We start from the raw sequence: 20,035 nt of genomic DNA on the forward strand, positions 1-20,035 counted from the left end.
AGCAGTCAGGAGCTTGTGACTCCCTCTGGATTCAAAAAGACAGCCGCGGCCTCAGGTGCCAGCCCCTTTCCGCGCGCGAGCCCCTACCTCTGCGCTTTACTTCTGCATCTCCTCTGGCTCTCAGCGTGCCTTTCTTTCCTTCTAGTTGCAGAACTTACACTCAGCCAGCCTTCCCGTGGTTCTGGATGATGTCCGTTCCATCTTTTAGTTGTATTTTTGAAGTGGTTGTTCGAAGTTGGGGTCCAACCCCAGCAGGTCCAGGGGTTCCCAAAGGTGTGTACGGAGTCAGCGAAGAAGGAATGACACAGAGACAGCTTTCAGTTGATCAGCATAGTTGGGTTCTCTAGCTAGGTTCTGTCAGTTTTGTTCTTTTTTAATACATTATCCCATAGATGCTCCATTAACACTTCAACCCAAAAGTCTTAGATGATGTTCGTTCTAGTTTATCTTAACTTTTCATATTCCATGGCTTATATAAGAATACTTCTAGTGTTCAATTTCTTCTAACATAGGGGGATTGTCAGATAGAATTTTTGTAATAATTCCTAGTCTATATTATCAATACTTTTTATATGTATTTTTATAAATATTCAGGTTCTCTTTCATCTGTTGGACCGAGTTCGAGAGTCTTCTACCACTGCAGACAAAGAAAAGATTGAATCCGGAGGTGGCAATATTCTCATTCATCATTCAAGGGACACAGCAGAGAAGCAGTGGGCTGAGACATGGGTTTTAACATTGGCCGGAGTAGCAAGAATCTTCAACACTAGAAGATATTTACTGCAACCTTTAGGTCTATATATACATATATATGCTTTTTTTTTCTTTTCCTGGTGATACAGACAATTCATGATAAAGAAAATTTGGAAAATACAAAAGATTTTTTTTGAAATTCATATACAATGCTACTTCCCAAGAGTAATCTTAACTGCCAGTCTTTGTGTTAATGTGCGGTATGTGCATAGCAGTTTTGGGCGAGCATCAAGGGAATATAATGATGATCCAAAAATACACCATCTTTGCTGTCATGGGCATTTGAAAGAAGTATAACTACATTAAAAATGCAAAATTGCTACAATTATAAATGCTACAAAGGAGTGGTGCATTATGAGCTTATAATAGGTATTTAACCAGACCAGTGAGGTCCAGATAGTCTTCCCTAAGAAAGCATTATTTTATCTGATATTTCAAGGATATGAGATTTCATCAGGTGAGGGTAAAATGAAAGTTGAAGGGCCTTATTGGCAGAGAGAACATATAGAAGAGATAGAAGAAAATTGGGTGGGAGATGTTGAGGACCTTAGCATGTTTGAAGGTTTGGAATGAAAATGTGATTCCATATGAAGTTGTAGAGGTAGAGAGAGGCCAAACCATGCAAAACTGTGGAGGTCATGTTCATAAGTTAGAACTCCATCCAACAGCAGTGAAAAGCTACTAACGGTTTTAGTTCATATTGTGACATGATCAGATATGCAGTTCTGAAAGGTCACTGTGGATGGTATGAAATGGCAGCAAGGAAGGAAGGCAGGAGGACACTATTAGACTGGTTAGGAAGCTGTTGGTGCAGATCAGTGGTTCTTAACCAGGGCCAATTTTGCCCTTCCCCTTTTCCCTCCAGGACATTTGGCAATGTCTGGAGACATTTTTGATTGTCACAACTGATGAGGGACAAGTGCTGCTAGAATCTGGGGAGTAGAGACAACGGATGCACAACAAAGAAGTATCTAACCAAAACTGTCCATATTACTGAGATTGAGAAACGCCAGTGTAGATTATAGTACCTTCAATTCTGGTGGGAGTGATAGGGGTGATAGAAAATGTGAACAGAAATACTTTTGTACATAATTGAGCATACTATACATATTTTGTTTTTTAGTTTATTATTTTATATTTGACTTTTTTCTGTTTTTAAAGCATAAGCATATTTACTTTTTCTGTAGGTTTTTTTGTGTGGTGATCATGTACATTCTTTTTTAAAAAAATAACTTATAGTGCTTCATTTTTCATTTTAGGATTAACATATTTAAATCTTATGTACAATGAAATGTACCAATTTTAACTGTATATTTGCTGAGTTTTGACAAAATAAGCATCATTTTTAATACCTCCATAATAGTTACTTTATTTTAAAAGCTAAGAACTAATAGATATAGATTTAGATTTTTAGAAATGAAGACATTACATAGTTTGTTTTACGTTGATAATTTTTTATAATTTGAAACTACAAATGTTTTTTATTTAGAATGAAGTTCATATTTTTAACAAACGTGTAATATATAATTATCCTAGTCTTTTAGAAAAATGACTTTTTCCTAGACATAGAGCATATTAATAGAGGAATTGCTTTTGTTTAGCTATTTTGATAGTTTTTAAATGTAATTTGTCAAAGCTCTTTGAATAGTTTACTGAAAAAATCTTTTTTATTGTATGTAAAAAATTATACCTTAATTTTTAATTAAAAAAAGGAGAATAGAAAAGAGGCACAAAACTGGGAAGGTGTTATAGTTTGTCCTATATAAGCAGAGTAGTATTTATTGTTTCATACCAGATCTGCTTCTAGCTTTTTCTATTAATTGAGTGCTTCCTCAAAAAAAAAAAAAAAAATCAAGTATGGTGCCAAGTGGGTGCTAGAATTATTGGGGGATCTCTTTGTAAATTATATGTGTCTAACTACTATGCTGTACATCTGAAACTAATATAAAATAATATTGAATGTCAACTGTAATTGAAAAACATTTTTTAAGATAACTTTAAATAAATCAAGTCATTTATAGCCTTTCTAAGGCTATAAACCTTGATGATTTATATATGTTCCATAACCTACTTATGTTATTCTACTTTTGAAAATGTAAATTCCTCTGATTTTTGCATTATTTAAATGCAAGTATGTAGGTAATAAAGCAGCTCTTAAAGTAAAACTATCTGTTAACAAACCATTGGGCCAGATTGCTGTTAGGAATAAGGTCATTTTTGCTGGACTTCATAGAAACAAATTACACCTGGGTTCATTATGTGTTTAGTTGGTCATAGTAGTAGAGCAAGAGATTGAATTGATCAGTGGAAACCAGCAAGTACCATTCAGCTCATGCCTTGCTGACTCATTTTCATGTGAGGGAAAGAAATTTATACTCATTATTAAAGGACAGTCTATTTATTTTGTCCTGGTAACTATTATGGGTGAAAAATGTTTAAGAAAGTTATACAACTGCCCTGGCCAATGTGGCTCAGTTGGTTGGGTGTTGTCTTGTGCACTGAAAGGTTGCTGGTTTGATTCCCAATTAGGGCACATACCCCAGTTGTGGGCTTGACCCCTGTGGGGGGTTAGGTCATGCAGGAAGCAGCTGATTGATGTTTCACTATTACATCAAAGTTTCTCTTTCACTCTCCCTTTCTCTCTCAAAATCAAGAAAAAAATCTTTTTTAAAAGAGTTGTATAACTATAAATTATTTGAATATGAAAACTAAAGTTTAAAGTTTAATGGAATGTCAGTTTAACCATTTAGACATATAAAATAAAGTTTCATACTATTATAGCTTGTAACTTTTCCAATATATTTAAGAAAGATAACATCTTAATCATTAATAAAGGCAGATAGATAGACTGAAGATGTTACTAAAAAGCTTTTGTTTTTACCCTCTTAAATTTTTTTCTTTCTCCTTTGGCAAAAGTACTAGGATAGAGTATAAACATGTATACTTATGTTTATAGAGTTTTGTTTTTAAAACCAAAACATTGTTTGATATACCCCATTATCTAATCTCTTCTTGGTGCCCTTTGTTCCTGTATCTGAAAAATAATTTACTGGATTTTTCAGGTTGTAATGGTTTTAATTCACATTATTAGTAACCTTAGTACCTATGCAGTTTTTCTAGTTCCATAGGAATTTAAGCAGAAAAATAAAGCAAATAGATTCTAAAGGGTCTAATAGAGAACATTTGTTCACTTTTATGGTGATATATATATATTTTCTCTTCTTAAATAGGAGACTTTTCAAGAGCATGGGATGTTCTTCTTGACCATATACAATCAGCAGCACTCAGCAAAAACAATGAAGTATCTCTGGCTGCACTGAAAAGCTTCCAGGAAATTTTACAGATTGTGTCCCCTGTCAGAGACTCAGATAAGCCTGAGACACCGCCTGCAGTTAATGTACCTGTGTCTGTCCTTGTAGCTCTCTACCAACATATAAAAACTGGTTTCAACATGGATGACCTGCAAAAATTGGGGGTCATATTGCACAGTGCTGTTTCTGTCCCAATAAGTTCAGATGCATCTCCTTTTATTCTTCCATCTTATACTGAAGCAGTTTTGACAAGTTTACAGGAAGCTGTACTTACAGCTTTAGATGTTCTCCAAAAGGTAATAGAATTTTAATGGCTATCTAAACAAAAATGCATGTTTTTTTTCCTTTGCTATGTATTTTTTTGGTAATTCTGGATCATTAAGATTGTTATGAATATATAGTTGGTATAAGTTCAGGATTGTAAAGATCTAGTTATTTTAAAAACGTGTCATTTTCTGGTAATTCAGGTTTGTTTTGAGAGTCGTTAAGAAACTGCCTGCATATTGTTTCTATTCACCAGCATTTTTGGTTTATTCATACATCTCTTTATAAGAGGCTAATACTTTTTGGAATAACAGCTTTTGTCTGGTACTTATATAATTAGAAAATTAATAAGCAGTGGGATTACACATATATATGTTTTTATCTGCAATTAAATCTAGCTCTGGAATTCTTGGAAGCTTATTTTAAAAAAAGAAGGATAAATTTATAAAGTGTTTTACAGAAATTTAAGAAAGTTATATTTTTACCTATGTGTGTTTTGTTACTGCAAAAATTGTATCAAAACAGACCTAGATATCATTGAATAAATTCCAATTAGCAAGTAACACCAGATCAAAATCAAATAATTCTTTAAACTGTAATGTAATTGTTAGTGCAATTCACAACAGCCAAAATGCTGAGGAACAAAATGCCAACTGAAGAGACAGCAATTCCCGTACAGTAGCTATGACATACTAGTGCCTGGTGCAAGGCTTCATGAACATTGAAAGGAAATTAATTAGAAGGTGGCCAGCGGGGCGGGACTGGGCGAGACAGTCTGGACACGCTCCGGAGCCACCCTCCCGCGGTCCCTCCCTGGCAGGCTACACCTGGGCCATCTGCACCTGGGGCATTACTGCAGCTCAAAGGGCATCTGCAGAGTGAGCGAGGTCACTCTGGCAGGTGGGTCCCTTGGCCTGGCCTGCGAGGATCGGGCCGAAACTGGCTCTCTGACATCCCCCAAGGGGCCCAGATTGCAAGAAGGCAGTTCTTAGGTGACATACCCTGGAATCGGGCTCCCTCCTCTCTGGTTCCAGGGTGCGTCACCAGAGTACCGCTGCTGCCAAGTCACCACAGCTTGGCAGCTCCTGCGTTGAACATCTGCCCCCTTGTGGTCAGTGAGTGTCATAGCTACCAGTTGGAGTGCCTGCCCCTAATGGTCATTGCGCATCATAGCTACCAGTCAGACGGTCGCTTAACCTTTTATATATATAGATTAGAATGGAACTAGTACCTGATTATGCATCTGTGATCCGTAACCATTTATGTACTGTAAATCATGTTTTCCATTTAACTGATTGCACATATCCAACTGGAATGATGAACATTTTCATATGAAGAATGGTGGTTTCTGCTATATGGCAATACCTCTTATTTGCCTCTGGAAGAAGTCTAGCTGAGCAGTAATTCTTTATCTGTTTAACCCTATTATACAGAGAAATAAATGATGTAGAAACTTAAAATTTAAGAGAATCTGGCATTAAAAAATTTATTGAAGGAATATCAGTTTTCCACAATTGAAATCAAAATAGCTGTTTTTAATTGTAGTGGGGGGGGAATGTAGGTTCTCAATAATTACTCCCCCCCCCCTTGCTTGATCATGCTCATAAATCACTCATAGACTGCTCTAGAGAGAATGGAAAAGTAATTTTATCAAAAAAGAAAAGAAAAGCCACAGGCCTTGTGGGATGCCTATACTCTACAACTCTCATTCAGATGTTTGATTCAAACTTTTATATATGTGTAGAGAATAAAAATAAGGAAGAAACAAAAAACTCTCTTCAAGAGAAAAAAGTATATCATTAAAACAAAACAAAACAAAAAAACAGACTCTGCTTTAGCAATAAGACAATAAGTGGAATCATTCATCCCAGTTACTAGGAATTTGTTCTGAGCTTTGAAAACAACATATACCTTCAACCTGAAACTTAAGAAGCTTTATATTGTTCATTTATATCAATTGATATTTTGCATTGTTAATTTTCACTGTACCCATTACTTGAAAATAATATAATATGGTAATCTTCAATATTTCCTGAGAAAATTTTACATATTTCATGATCTGTGAGAATGTTTTTATATTTTCCTCCATGGGTTTTGGCAAGTTTTTGCTTTGGGATTTTATCCTAACAAACTATTCCGCAAAACATTTTATTGATTAAAAACTATTTTCCTTCCTAAAGGAAAAACTCATATTTTTAAAAAGATTTTTAAATTGATTTTTAGAGAGAGAGAAAGGGAGAGGGAGAGAGAAACATTGATGTGAGAGTGGAACATCGATTGGCTGCCTCCTGTATGCCCCACACCAAGGATCGAGCCTACAACCCAGGCATGTGACCTGATGGGGAATTGAACCAGCAAACCTCTCTGTGCTCAGGATGATGCCCAACAAACTGAGCCACACCGGCCAGGGCAGAAAAACTCTTTTTTTGATTTCCTATTTACCCTTATATTCAGGGTCACAGTCTTCTCTTGGTTCTCAAATCACTAGTTCCTAACTAAATTGTCTCAGTTACATATGCTAATTGATTTTTTTCTCAAGACATTTTGGCATACATGGAGGACCTGAGAATTTGATTATCTGCTTTTATTAAGTTCTGAGATCAAGGGACTGCAACTGTCTTATTTATTGCTAAACTTCCTAAAGTCAGATGGCTAGATAACCTGTCTCCATCGTCTCAGTTGCTGGACTGGTACTCCAGGAAACAGCATCACATTGTGTGTGAAATGGTGCCTTGGAGTTGTTCAGTGAAACCATGTCTTCTTACAGGGGCAAGTTTCTGAATCTCTATACTTCAGATGCCTCATCTATAAAATGAAAATAATCTATAATTTTTTTCCCTATTAAATGGGATAACATTTGTAAGATATTTAGTGCCTGATACAGTTAAACATTCAGCAATTGTTTAGCTGTTACTATCTTCGTCATCAGTTTCTCTAGCAAAGGCCTTAGAACATGGTAGGTAATGAATGAATTATTATCGATTACTTAATGAGAGAAACCTTGAACCGTACCAGAGGTTGGATGTCCAGTTTTTGGATGTCTTGTTTTCATATACACAGTTTTTAAGAACTAATAGGAAATATTCTTCAGATTGCTTATTGATTCTCAGTTTGGGTACTAAAATCTGTTATCAAGTTTATATTATAGGTTTTTGTGATATATCAACTTCAGAATACTAAAGAAGAAAAGCCAATAATAATTTTCTTTATATGGAGTTTGTTGTTAAAAAAAAAGTTGACTTTATATTATACACTTTAAGATTCCAGAATAGCTTTATAATCTACTATAACACTACTTATGTTTTATTTTTATAAAGGAACACAGAAAATCCCAATGCATAGTCAAAATCATTATTTGGTGCTAAGATACTTCCAGAGAAATTGTGATACTTAGTTTACTAAGTTATCAACACAGGTGCTTTTTTCCCCCCCAATTATTGAAAATAATGCACTTAGGATAATTGTCTCTTTTCCATAGTAATTACTACTTGTTTACTTCTAAGAGTTAAGACTTAGCAAAAGGTTAATGAAGAAGGTGAAGCTATTAGAAGTAATTAATAGAGAGAATTTTTTTTCTCACCTGAGGATATACTTTTTATTGAATTTAGAGAGAGGAAGGAGGAGAGAGACAGACAGACAGACAGACAAATAGAGATATTCATGTGAGAAACATCGATCAGTTGCCTCCTGCCTAAACCAGGGATTGAACCTGCAACCCAGTTATGTGCCCTGACCTGGAATTGAACCTGCCACCTTTTGTGAAAGGGGACAACATTCTAACCAACTGAGCCACACCGGCCAGGGCTAGAGAACATTTTTTTATAATTCAGTTTCTCCATTCACTATTTCTGGCAAAAATAGTTAAATATTGAGACATGGTGTTATTTTTTCACATTGTAATTATAAAATGATCTAACTTAGCTATGGGCAGCACTTTGCTTATCCACTTTCTATCTTAGGACAGTTATAGCTAAACTTTCAGTTACAGCTAAATGGCTATATCTTCTCTGAGAGAAAATGAAACTAATCTATTGTCTGACAGTTAAAAAGCCACGGATTACATACAAATATAAATGTTGTAAATATCTTTTTAAAGAAATTCCTTAAAAATTTGAATGCTATGAATTTTGACTTAGTATTTTAAGAGTAGAGGGTAGAGTGATCATGGTTTTTTTTTGTTTTGTAGAGCACAGATATATTTTAGGCATTCTATAAGTAATATCATTAAATATTTTTCTCACAAAGATAGATAAACACTAAAACAGGAAAATACGAAAGGTTGAGAGGAAAATACACATTTGTGGCTAGAAAAAAATAAAAACATAAGATTTATTTAAGTACTTTTGACATATTTGAATTGATAATTAAAATCTGCAGTGATAAGATGGGCATTTTATTCTGTTTTATAAAATTATTTGTAGCAATAAGTTTATATTAAAATATTGTATTCTTTAAAATCAAGTCTATATTCAGGTATATTAGACATTATTAAATATGTACTACCCTGCCCTAACCGGTTTGGCTCAGTGGATAGAACGTCGGCCTGCAGACTGAAGGGTCCCAGGTTCGATTCCGGTCAAGGGCATGTACCTTGGTTGCGGGCACATACCCAGTGAGGAGTGCGCAGGAGGCAGCTGATCGATGTTTCTCTCTCATCGATGTTTCTAACTCTTTATCCCTCTCCCGTCCTCTCTGTAAAAAAAAAAAATCAATAAAATATATTTTAAAATATATACATACTAGAGGCCTGGTGCACAAAAATTTGTGCACTCGGGGGGGATCCCTCAGCCCGGCCTGCGCCCATTTGCAGTCCAGGACCCTTTGGGGGATGTCCACCCCAGGGGATCAGGCCTAAGCTTGCGGTCAGACATCCTTCTGGCAGCCAGGGAGCCCTCGGGGGATGTCCAACTAAAGGCTTAGGCCCCCAAGGGAGCTGTGATGAGGAAGCTGGGGTGACAGAGGAGCCACTCTGTCCTGCCCCGCCGCCCTGGGTCAGGTCACACACGGGACACTGGGGTGGGCCGGTGGATCGCTGCTGCCCTGCCCAGCCGCCCCGGGTCAGGTCACACAGGGACGCCGGGGTGGGCCAACGGATCCCTGCTGCCCCAAATATATTTTTTTCCATCGATTTTTTAGAGGGAATGAAACGGGGAGAGGGGAGGGGAGAAAGAAATATCAACATGAGGCACATCAATTGGTTGCCTACCATGTGCGCCCTGACCAGGGCCTGATATTGAACAGCAACTGAGGTATGTGCCCCTGACTGGCAATTGAACCCACACCCCTTCGGTCCGAGGGCAGATGCTCCAACACACTGAGAAACCCGGCCAGGGCAATATTACACTTTTTATTTTTAAAAAGTTTTTAGTTGATTTATACATTTAGCCTATACTTTACTCAATAATAGTTTTAAAAAGCTTAAATGTCCTTCAGGGCTTATAAAAGATTGTATGATACATAAAATAGTTCAGTTTTTAAGATTATTTGGTTAAGCAAATGCATGTAACAGTAAAGAACTTAATAGAATTCAGATTATGCATTCTGCTGTTCATATTTTGCTTTTATAGGCTATCTGTGTAGGACCAGAAAACATGCAGATAATGTATCCAGCTATATTTGACCAGTTACTGGCATTTGTAGAATTTTCCTGTAAACCTCCACAGTATGGACAACTGGAAACAAAGCACATTGCAAATGCAAAATATAATCAGGTAATTTACTCTAATTATATTTACTATATAAGATTTTATGGCTGATAAGTACAAGTCAGTTCTATTTAAGAGGAACTCTGATTACCTCAGAAGTTTTTCATTCACATATAAACTTTTGTATGTCTGGTCACAGTTTTAGCCTAAAAGAAATACTATGTATAGAATCTTTTCTGTGTTTCTTTTTTTCTTGCTTATGATTTCCATTTCCCAAATGGTTCTCTAGGAAGTTTGGCCTTCCATGTTACGCTATAGTACATCTTCTTCAAAGTTCCTTTCTTGGCTGCCCCAGCCCACTATAAAATGACTTCTAAATCCTTAAGCCTAATCTTTCCTAAAATAGATAACTACAATGCAGAATGAAAATATCTGTGTGATTAAATAAGAAGTCTACTACTGGTGTGAAATTTAGTTGGATTTTACATAGAAGATTTTTATAACCATAATTGGCAAATTTTAACTCTGTTTTGGCTTAGGAGAAAAGTAAATTTCTGAATGCATGCACATGCTGATTTTGTTCACACAACATAAAAATTATAATTTTACATGGTCCGAAAAGTAGTTTTAATGTGTATTAACTCTTTTCATTCTATTTGTCTTGCAACACAATGGAATCACAATAGATCCAACTATTTGCACCGGTGAGTTAAATTTCCTAAAATTGTCCTAACCTATTGACAACAAGTACATCTTTTCCAGTTCTTGATAGAATGCTCTATGTGCTTTTCACAATAATTTTGATTTTTGCCTGGCTGAAAATTATTATCTCATGAAGTACATATCTCTTTGAAAACTTTGCATGTAATATAATCTGACATAAAACCAAGGCCTGAACTTTAAGACAAAGAAGCTTTCTGTTTGAAAGCAATACAATTTCATTTAATCTCATTTATTTTTAATTCCATGTGAAAATATTACTTTGTAGGCAGAATGGGTAGCCTTGAATTATGTACCATTTGCTGAAAGGTCTTTGGAAGTTGTTGTGGATTTATACCAAAAAACAGCCTGTCACAAAGCAGTGGTGAATGAGAAAGTACTCCAGAATATCATTAAGGTATTTCTTTTAAAAAAAATGTTTATACTTTTATTTGATAATGACAGTATTATTGAAGTAACCCTTTAGATAATAATGTTTTATCATATATTGAAAATGCAATTTATATTATTACTTTTAGTGACTTTTCTGCAGTGTTCATGGATAATACTTAGAAACCTATTTATCTGAAGTGTGAAGTTTTTTAAATGAAAACTATTAAGTGAATATGCATTAGATTTTTTGCAATTCCTAAATTTTGTCACATAAGACAATGAGTTGAGGGTCCTGTTTCTTAGGATGATACTTCTCATACTTTGATGTTGAACATTCAGGGAGAAATTCACAATTCAGCCCATTGATTTAATTTATCATGCATAATTTTAACAGTCATTTTTACTTTTCAATTAGAATAGATATACAATGTTATGTTAGTTTCTGGTGTTGACAATTATTTTAAAAATTCATCTCTTCTTGACTGTGTCCATTCCTCCAAAAGCTTATTTCTTGCTTTTTCCTCTGTCTCTCTCTGTCTTCCTCACCTTTCCCCTCTCTCTAAAAATCAATAAAAACTTTTTCTTTTTTTAAGTGCTGTTACTTTTTCAGGGTCACTGGAGATAGGATTTAAAAGTATATTTTTCTAGGCAGTAGAATTTGAAAACTATAATGGAGAATTAGTCTTTCTAGAAAATAACATCCTTCTTTAAATGAAATGCCTATGCTATTATTTTTTCTCTTATAATTAAAAAAAAAAATAAAGTTGTATGTACAAATTTTAATGAATACTTATCTTAAATTGTCTTTATTTTCACAGACCCTTAGGGTTCCTCTCAGTTTGAAGTATTCCTGCCCTTCTGAAAGCACATGGAAACTGGCAGTATCTTCTCTCCTCAAAGTTCTTTCTATCGGATTACCGGTTGCCCGGCAGCATGCTTCTTCTGGAAAATTTGACAGTATGTGGCCAGAACTAGCCAATACTTTTGAAGACTTTCTTTTTACTAAAAGGTCAGTTAGGACAATCTTTAAAGAAGTGTATACTATGCCTGTAATTTCTTTAAAAACAGTATTTCTAATTATTCGTTAAAGTAATTGATTATTGAGAATCATAGCTTATATACAAAGCACAGCTGGATTAGGCATTTATCCATTTAGTACATCATCTGTGAGCAATGGAGATTTTGTACTTTACAATTATTTCGGTAGTAAGATAGGAATCAATGTATATAAAAGCCTAAGCAACCGTCCGACTGTTGGACCATTGGACCGTTTGACCAGTAGCTGTGACGCGCAAGACCACTGCGGGGCAGATGCTCAGTGCACAGGCATGGAAATATGGAACAGACTGATGAATCTCAGAGGGAAGGGGGGAGGAGGGAGGGCGTGAAGAGATAAACCGAAGATCTTAGATGCATACTAGAGGCCAGGTGTATGGATTCGTGCACTGGTGGGGTCCCTCGGCCTGGCCTGTGGGGATCGGGCTGAAACTGGGCCTGGTGCACAAATTCGTGCCCTGGTGGCCTGGCCTGCAGGGATTGGGCCGAAACCAGCAGTCCAGACATCCCTCAAGGGGTCCCGGATTGTGAGAGGGCACAGGCCAGACCAAGGGGCCCCGCCAGTGCATGAATCCATGTACTTGGCCTCTAGTCCAGTGGTTGGCAAGCTGCAGCCCCTTGAGTGTCCCACAGCCAATAAGGAGGGAATATGCTAATTGCTGCCATGCCCTCAAAGATGGCGGCACCCACAGCCACAAGATGGCGGCACCCAGTCCCCTCAGCCCCACCAGGGCGGCAGGTGTGTGGCAAGGCCAGGCCTGCCCCCAGGTGGGCCTGGCCACACTATGCGCCTGCCTCCGGAGTCCCCCAGTACCCTTAGTCCCCCAGCCGCCCAGAGCCGCCCGAGGCTCAGGTAACCAGGGCCGACTGAGGTTTGCACTGCCGGCAGTGGTAGCAGCAGAGGTGTGATGGGGCATCGCCTTCCCCTGATCGCCGGGTCACCTCCCGCCTCTGAGGGCTCCTGCACTGTGAGAGGGGGCAGGCTGGGCTGAGGGACCCCCCTCCAGTGCATGAATTTTCATGCACCAGGCTTCTAGTCTGTATATAAGACTATGTGAATGCATCATAATTAAAGAACCATGGTTTTGACTTGATGAAGCCAAGAAGGTCCATTTTTTAAAACCATTTCCATTTGGCATTACACAAAGAAAGCAATTTTAGAAAATCAGTATTTTACCAGAATAAATATGATCAGTGGCAGTAATGATCAGCTCTTTAATATATTTAGGTTTGGCTGTTCCTAAACAATTAAAAACATAAATATAGTAGTCCCCCTTATCCACGGGGGTACATTCCAAGACTCCCTGAAACCACAGATAGTACCAACCCAATATACTATGTTTTGTCCTGTACATACATACCTAAGATAGAGTATAATTTATAAATTAGGCACATTAAGAGATTAACAATAGCTTATAAGAAAAAAGAACAATTACAATAATATACTGAAATAAAAATTAGATGAATAAGATTTTTTAAAAGATGGTAGGTTTGGCAAAGAAAAATGGAATTTTCATTGTGTGATATTCAACTGAGGGCATAAGTTAAGGATGCTCTTTTGACCCCTCACTGAGAGTGGGATAATTGGAACACAGACTAAATATTTTGAATAAGGAATCTGCTGCTGTCCATCTAGAGCTGTACTATCCAATGCAGTAGTCACTAGCTGTGGTTAATTAAAATTTTTAACTAAGTAAAATTAAAAGTTCAGTTTAGTCTCACTAGCAAGGTTTCAAATTCTTATTGCCATATGTGACTAGTGGCTGCCATGTTGGACAGTGCAGATTATTGAACATTTCCATCCTCACAGAAAGTTCGTTTGGGCAACACTGATCTAAAATATGACATTTTACTATCAATGAACTTATGTAATAGCTGTGGATAGCCAGGTAGTCTTAAGTTTTACATCTAATTTTCCTTCCCCCCCCGCTACAATCTAATTGATGAATCCACAACAGAATGATTTAACTGAAGAGATTATGTTTTATAATGTTGTTATTTAGTAAAAAAAAAAAGGTATAAACAGAAAGAGACTCATAGATACAGAGAACAAACAGATGGTTGCCAGATGGGCATGGAGTTAAGGAGCTGGGTGAAAAAAGTGAAGAGATTAAGTACAAATTGGTAGTTACAAAATAGTCATGGGGATGCTAAGTACAGCGTAGAGCATATAGTTAATAATCTATAATAATAAAAGTATAATATGCTAATTAGACTAGATGTCCTTCTGGACAAATCAGGGGCTATGAGGGAAGCCCGGGTCCTGGATGCCAGAGGGAAGCCAATGCCGGCAGCTGGGGAAAGGAAGGCCTACTCTTGCATGAATTTCATGCATCGGGCCTCTAGTATTGTAATAATTACGAATAGTGCCAGGTGGGTAATACTAGAATTATGGGGGATCACTTTGTAAAGTATATAAATGTCTAAACACTATGCTATACACCTGAAACTATATATATAAAAGCTTAAGCGGCCATCTGACCTTTTGACCATCTGACTGGTAGCTCTGACTTGCAGTGACCACCAGGGGGCAGATGCTCCAACCAGTAGCTATGATGCGCACTGACCCCCATGGGGCAGACGCCCAACATAGGAGCTGCTGAGCTGTGGTGACTTGGCAGCTGCAGTTCTCAGGTGACACACCCGGAACCAGAGAGGAGAGAGCCTGATTCCAGGGTTCGTCACCCAAGAACTGCCCTCTGGCAATCTGGTACCCCTCGGGATGTCAGAGAGCCGGTTTCAGCCTGATCCCTGCAGACCAGGCCAGGGGACCCCACTGGTGCATGAATCCATGCACTGGGCCTCTAGTATAAAATGATATTGAATGTCAAGTTTAATTGAAATATTAAAAAGAAAATGCCCTGCCCAGTTTTTCTTAGTGCTTAGAGCAGTGATGGCAAACCTTTTGAGCTCAGCGTGTCAGCATTTTGAAAAACTCTAACTTAACTCTGGTGCTGTGTCACATATAGAAACTTTTTGATATTTGCAACCATAGTAAAACAAAGACTTATATTTTTGATATTTATTTTATATATTTAAATGCCATTTAACAAAGAAAAATCAACCAAAAAAATGAGTTCACGTGTCACCTCTGACACATGTGTCATAGGTTCGCCATTACTGGCTTAGAGCATCATTTCTCGGACTGAAGAGTCTCGGGTTTGATTGCCAGTTAAGGGCACGTACCTGGGTTGCTGGTTCAATCCCCATCCCTAATCCCGGTGAGGGCATGTGGGAAGCAACCAATCGATATGTCTCGTTCACATCGTGTCTCTCTCTCTCTCTCTCTCTCTCTCTCTCTCTCTCTCTCTCTCTCTCTTGTTCTTCCCTCCCCTCTCTAAAAATCAATGGAAGAAATATTCTTGGGTGAGGATTAACTAACTAACTAAATAATTAAAAGTTGTAGAGTGCAGAAGGGTTAACTTACATTTTCCCCTGTAGAGTGCAGAAGGGTTAACTTACATTTTTCTCTGATATTTCAGAATTCAAACTGACATATGATTCTAATTTCTGTTTTTGAAAATGGTCAGACTTTGTTTTGCTTTCTTATGTATTTTTCACTTCTAGAAATTTTATTGATACCAATGCAAACATATTCTTTGTATTTGCAGGAAACAAATTATGTTTTTATCTTTAAAATAACACTGAAAATTTGAATTCCTTTGTGGCTTCATTGCCCAAATCTTGATGTTAATTTATATAAAATGAGTAGATTTATAAATTTAAACTTTTTCCCTTTTCCTCTAATTATCTGTCTGTGTATGCATGTTGCCTTAATAATAAACTGAAGAAGCTTTTTTTTTTTTAATTGAAGTAACATTGGTAAATGGTAACATTGGTACATTATGTAAATTTCAGATGTACAGCGTTAAAATTTGTTATCTATAAATAGCATGTTCACCACCAAAAGTAGAGTTTCCACCTGTCAGTATACATTTGACCCTTAGTAACCATTTTGCCTCCCCTCCACCTTCTTTCCCCTCTGATAACCACCAATCTGTTGTCCTCATCTTTGAGTTTGTTTTTGTTTGTTGTTTCTTTTTTTTCTTAACATTCTATATGAGTGAAACCATACAATTTTCTATCTGACTTACTTTACTTAGCATAATACTCTCAAGTCTATCTGTGTCGTAAAAGGCAATATTTCATCTTTTTTATGGCCAAGTAGTATTCAGGTGTGTGTGTGTGTGTGTTTGTGCATGCGCACATACCAAATCTTTAGTCATCTGTTGATGAACAGTTTATTCAGGTATCTGTTCTATAGTAAATAACGCTGCAATAAACATGGGGGTACATATGTATTTTTGAATTTGTGTTTTCATAATCTTTTTTTAATAGATATTTTTATTGATTTCAGAGAGGAAGGGAGAGAGATAGATAGAAACATCAATGATGAGAGAATCATTGATCAGCTACCTCCTGCATGCCCCACACTGGGGATCAAGCCCACAACTCAGGCGTGTGCCCTGACTGGGAATTGAACCATGACCTCCTGGTTCAGTCACTGAGCCACACCAGCTGGGCAGTATTCTTCAAACAAATACCTATAAGTGGAATAGCTGGATCATATGGTAGTTCTATTCCTAATTTCTTTTAGGAACCTCCATTACTGTTTTCCATAGTGATTGCACCAATATACAATCCCAGTATCCTATATAATAAATTAATAATATGCAAATTGACCATCACACCCTTTCACAAAATGGCTGCCCCGATGTGGTCAAAAGATGGCGGCCATAAGATGGTTGGCAGGGAAAGGCAGTTGTAGGCGATCAGGCCAGCCAGGAGGGCAGTTAAGGATGACCAGGCCAGCAGGGGAAGGCAGTTGGGGCGACTGGGCCAGCAGGGGAGCAATTACCCATCGATCAGGCTGGCAGGAGAGTGGTTAGGGCAGCTGTGGGCAAACTATGGCCTGCGGGCCGGATCCAGCCCGTTTGAAATGAATAAAACTGAAAAAAAAAAAAAAAGACCGTACCCTTTTATGTAATGGTGTTTACTTTGAATTTATATTAGTTCACACAAACACTCCATCCATGCTTTTGTTCCAGCCCTCCGGTCCAGTTTAAGAACCCATTGTGGCCCTCGGGTCAAAAAGTTGGCCCACCCCTGGGTTAGGGCGTGATCAAGCTGGCAGGCAGAAGCGGTTAGGGGCAATCAGGCAGGCAGGCAGGCAAGCGGTTGGGAGCCAGCAGTCCCGGATTGTGAGAGGGATGTCTGAGGGGTCCCAGATTGGAGAGGGTGCAGACTGGGCTGAGGGACATCCGTGTGTGCCCCCCCCACCCCAGTGCATGAATTTCATGCACTGGGCCTCTAGTCAAGGTATAAGTGTTCCCTTTTCTCCACATCCTCTCTAACACTTATTTCTTAACTTTTTGATAATAGCTATTTTAACAAATATGAGGTGATAATCTCATTGTGGTTTTGATTTGTATTTCCCTAATAATTAGTGACATTGTACATCTTTTCATATATTTGTTGGCCATTTCTATGTCTTTCTTGGAAAAATGTCTGTTCAGATCCTTTGCTCATTTTTTTTTTCCTTTCTTCATTGTATGTTCTTGGCTCCGTTGTTGTAATTTAGCTGTCTGTATATGTGTGTTTATTTCTGGGCTCTCAATTCTGTTCCATTGGTCTATATGTCTGTTTTCCTGTCAATACTATGCTGTTTTGATTACTATTGCTTTGTAGACTAGTTTGAAAACAAGAGTGTGATACTTCTGGCTTAGTTCTTTTTATTCAAGATTGTTTTGGCCATTTAGAGTCTTTTGTAGGTCCATACAAATTTGAGGATGTTTTTGTTCTATATCTACGAAAAATGCCATGGAGATTTTGATAGGGATTTCATTGCGTCTGTAGATTGCTTTGGGTAATATGGGCATTTTTTTAAATACATATTTTTATTGATTTTTCACAGAGAGGAAGGGAGAGGGATAGAGAGTTAGAAACATCGATGAGAGACATCGATCAGCTGCCTCCCACACACTCCCCAGTGGAGATGTGCCCACAAGCAAGGTACATGCCCTTGACCGGAATCAAACCTGGGACCCTTGAGTCTGCCGGCTGATGCTCTATCCACTGAGCCAAACTGGTTAGGGCAATATGGGCATTTTAACATTGTTAATTCTTCCAATTCCTGAGCATGGAATATCTTTCCATTTTTTATGTCTTCAATATTTTTCATTAATATCTTTTATTTTCAGGGTACAGGACTTTCACCTCCTTTGTTAAATAATATTCTTTGGTATTTTATTCTTTTTGTTGCAATTGTGAGATTCTTGATTTCTCTTTTTGATAGTTTGCTAGAAACACAACAGATTTTTACATATTGATTTTATACCCCACAACTTTACTATATTCATTTACTATTCCGAATAGTTTTTGGTGTAGTCTTTAGGATTTTCTATATAAAATCATGGCATCCATAAATAGTTTTACTTCTTCTTTTCCAATTTGGATGCCTTTTATTTCTTTTATTGCCTAACTAGAGGCCCAGTGCACGAATTGGTGCACGGGTGGGGTCCGGCCGACCTGCCCCTGATCGTGAGTGGGGCCAGCTGGGGGAGGGGCATGGGCGGTTGGCTGGCCTGCCCCACCCCCTGGTCAAACTCCCAGTCTAGGGGACAATTTGCATATTAGCCTTTTATTGTATAGGATTGCTCTAGCTAGGCCTTTCAATACTGTTTTGAACAAAAGTGGCAAGAGTGGGCATTTTCGTCCTATTCTTGATCTTAAAGAAAAAGCTTTCAGTTTTTCACCATTGCTATGATGTTAGCTCTAGGTTTGCCATATCTAACCTTTATTATGTTAAGGTACTTTACTTATACATTTTATTGAAAGTTTTTTTTGATAAATGGATGTTGAATCTTGTAAGATGTTTTTTCTACATCTAATGAAATGATCATATGATTTTTATCCTTCATTTTGTATATGTGGTGTGTCATGTTGATTGATTTGCAGATATTGTACCATCCCTGCTTCTCTTGGAATAACTTGAACTTGATCATGGTGTGACATTTTTCTTCTAATATCTTCATTTGCCTATACAAGTTTTGTTCCTTTCCTCCTTCCTTTTTATGTTTTTGTTGTCACAAATTATCCCTTTTTATAATGTATATTCACTATCAAATTGAAGTAGCTATTGTTATTTCTAATCCTCTTTTTCCCTTTAACCTTCATGCTATAATTGTCTAACACTCTAGTCTGTGAAAGAGTTAGAATTTTCTGATTCTATCACCTTACTCAAAGTTTTGTATACTTCTGTGTGTTTTTTTTATTTACAGTAGAACAGCTCCCTTCAACATTTCTTACAAGCCAAAGATGTGGTGAACTCCTTCAGTATTTTCTTTGTTGTTTTTGTTTTTTTTTGTCTGAGAAAGTCCTCATTTCTTCTTCATATCTGAAAGATAACTTGGCTGGTTATATGGTTGTCTGGCAGTTTTTATCTTTCACTATTTTGAGTATGTCATTCCATTCTCTGACCTGTAAAGTTTCTGCTGAGAAACTTTACATAAAGTTCCCTTCCTCTCTGTGAAAAAACAATAAAAATATGTATTAAAAATATGATGAGAGCCTGAGGGGGGTTACTTTATAAGTTACTGTCTTTTCTTCCCTGAATGCTTTAAGAATTCTTATTTTTATCATTGACTTTAGACAGTTTTAATATAATGTGTCTTGGAGACTAGAGGCTGGGTGCACAAAATTTGTGAACTGGGGAGGGGCGTGTCCCTCAGCCCAGCCTGCACCCTCTCCAATCTGGGACCCCTCGAGGGATGTCCACAGGGATCGGGCCTAAACTGGCAGTCGGACATCCCTCTCACAACCTGGGGCTGCTGGCTCCCAATAGCTCACCTACCTGCCTGCCTGATTGCCCCTAACCACATCTGCCTGCCAGCCTGATCATCCCCTACACACTCC

At 37.5% G+C, this 20,035-nt stretch overlaps 1 protein-coding gene across 1 annotated transcript in view; it reads left to right on the forward strand.

Moving 5' to 3' along the window:
- The window catches only part of MON2 (MON2 homolog, regulator of endosome-to-Golgi trafficking), a 115,585-nt gene that overhangs the window by 79,733 nt on the left and 15,817 nt on the right, over positions 1-20,035 (forward strand). The window contains exons 25-30 of the mRNA XM_006767132.2: positions 595-793; positions 3,984-4,360; positions 9,896-10,039; positions 10,660-10,677; positions 10,962-11,090; positions 11,884-12,074. Coding sequence (XP_006767195.1) covers positions 595-793; positions 3,984-4,360; positions 9,896-10,039; positions 10,660-10,677; positions 10,962-11,090; positions 11,884-12,074 — 1,058 coding nt within the window. The remainder of the gene's footprint in view (positions 1-594; positions 794-3,983; positions 4,361-9,895; positions 10,040-10,659; positions 10,678-10,961; positions 11,091-11,883; positions 12,075-20,035) is intronic.

This window comes from Myotis davidii, unplaced genomic scaffold (genome assembly GCF_000327345.1).
Source record: "Myotis davidii unplaced genomic scaffold, ASM32734v1 scaffold402, whole genome shotgun sequence".
Classification (NCBI taxonomy): domain Eukaryota; kingdom Metazoa; phylum Chordata; class Mammalia; order Chiroptera; family Vespertilionidae; genus Myotis; species Myotis davidii.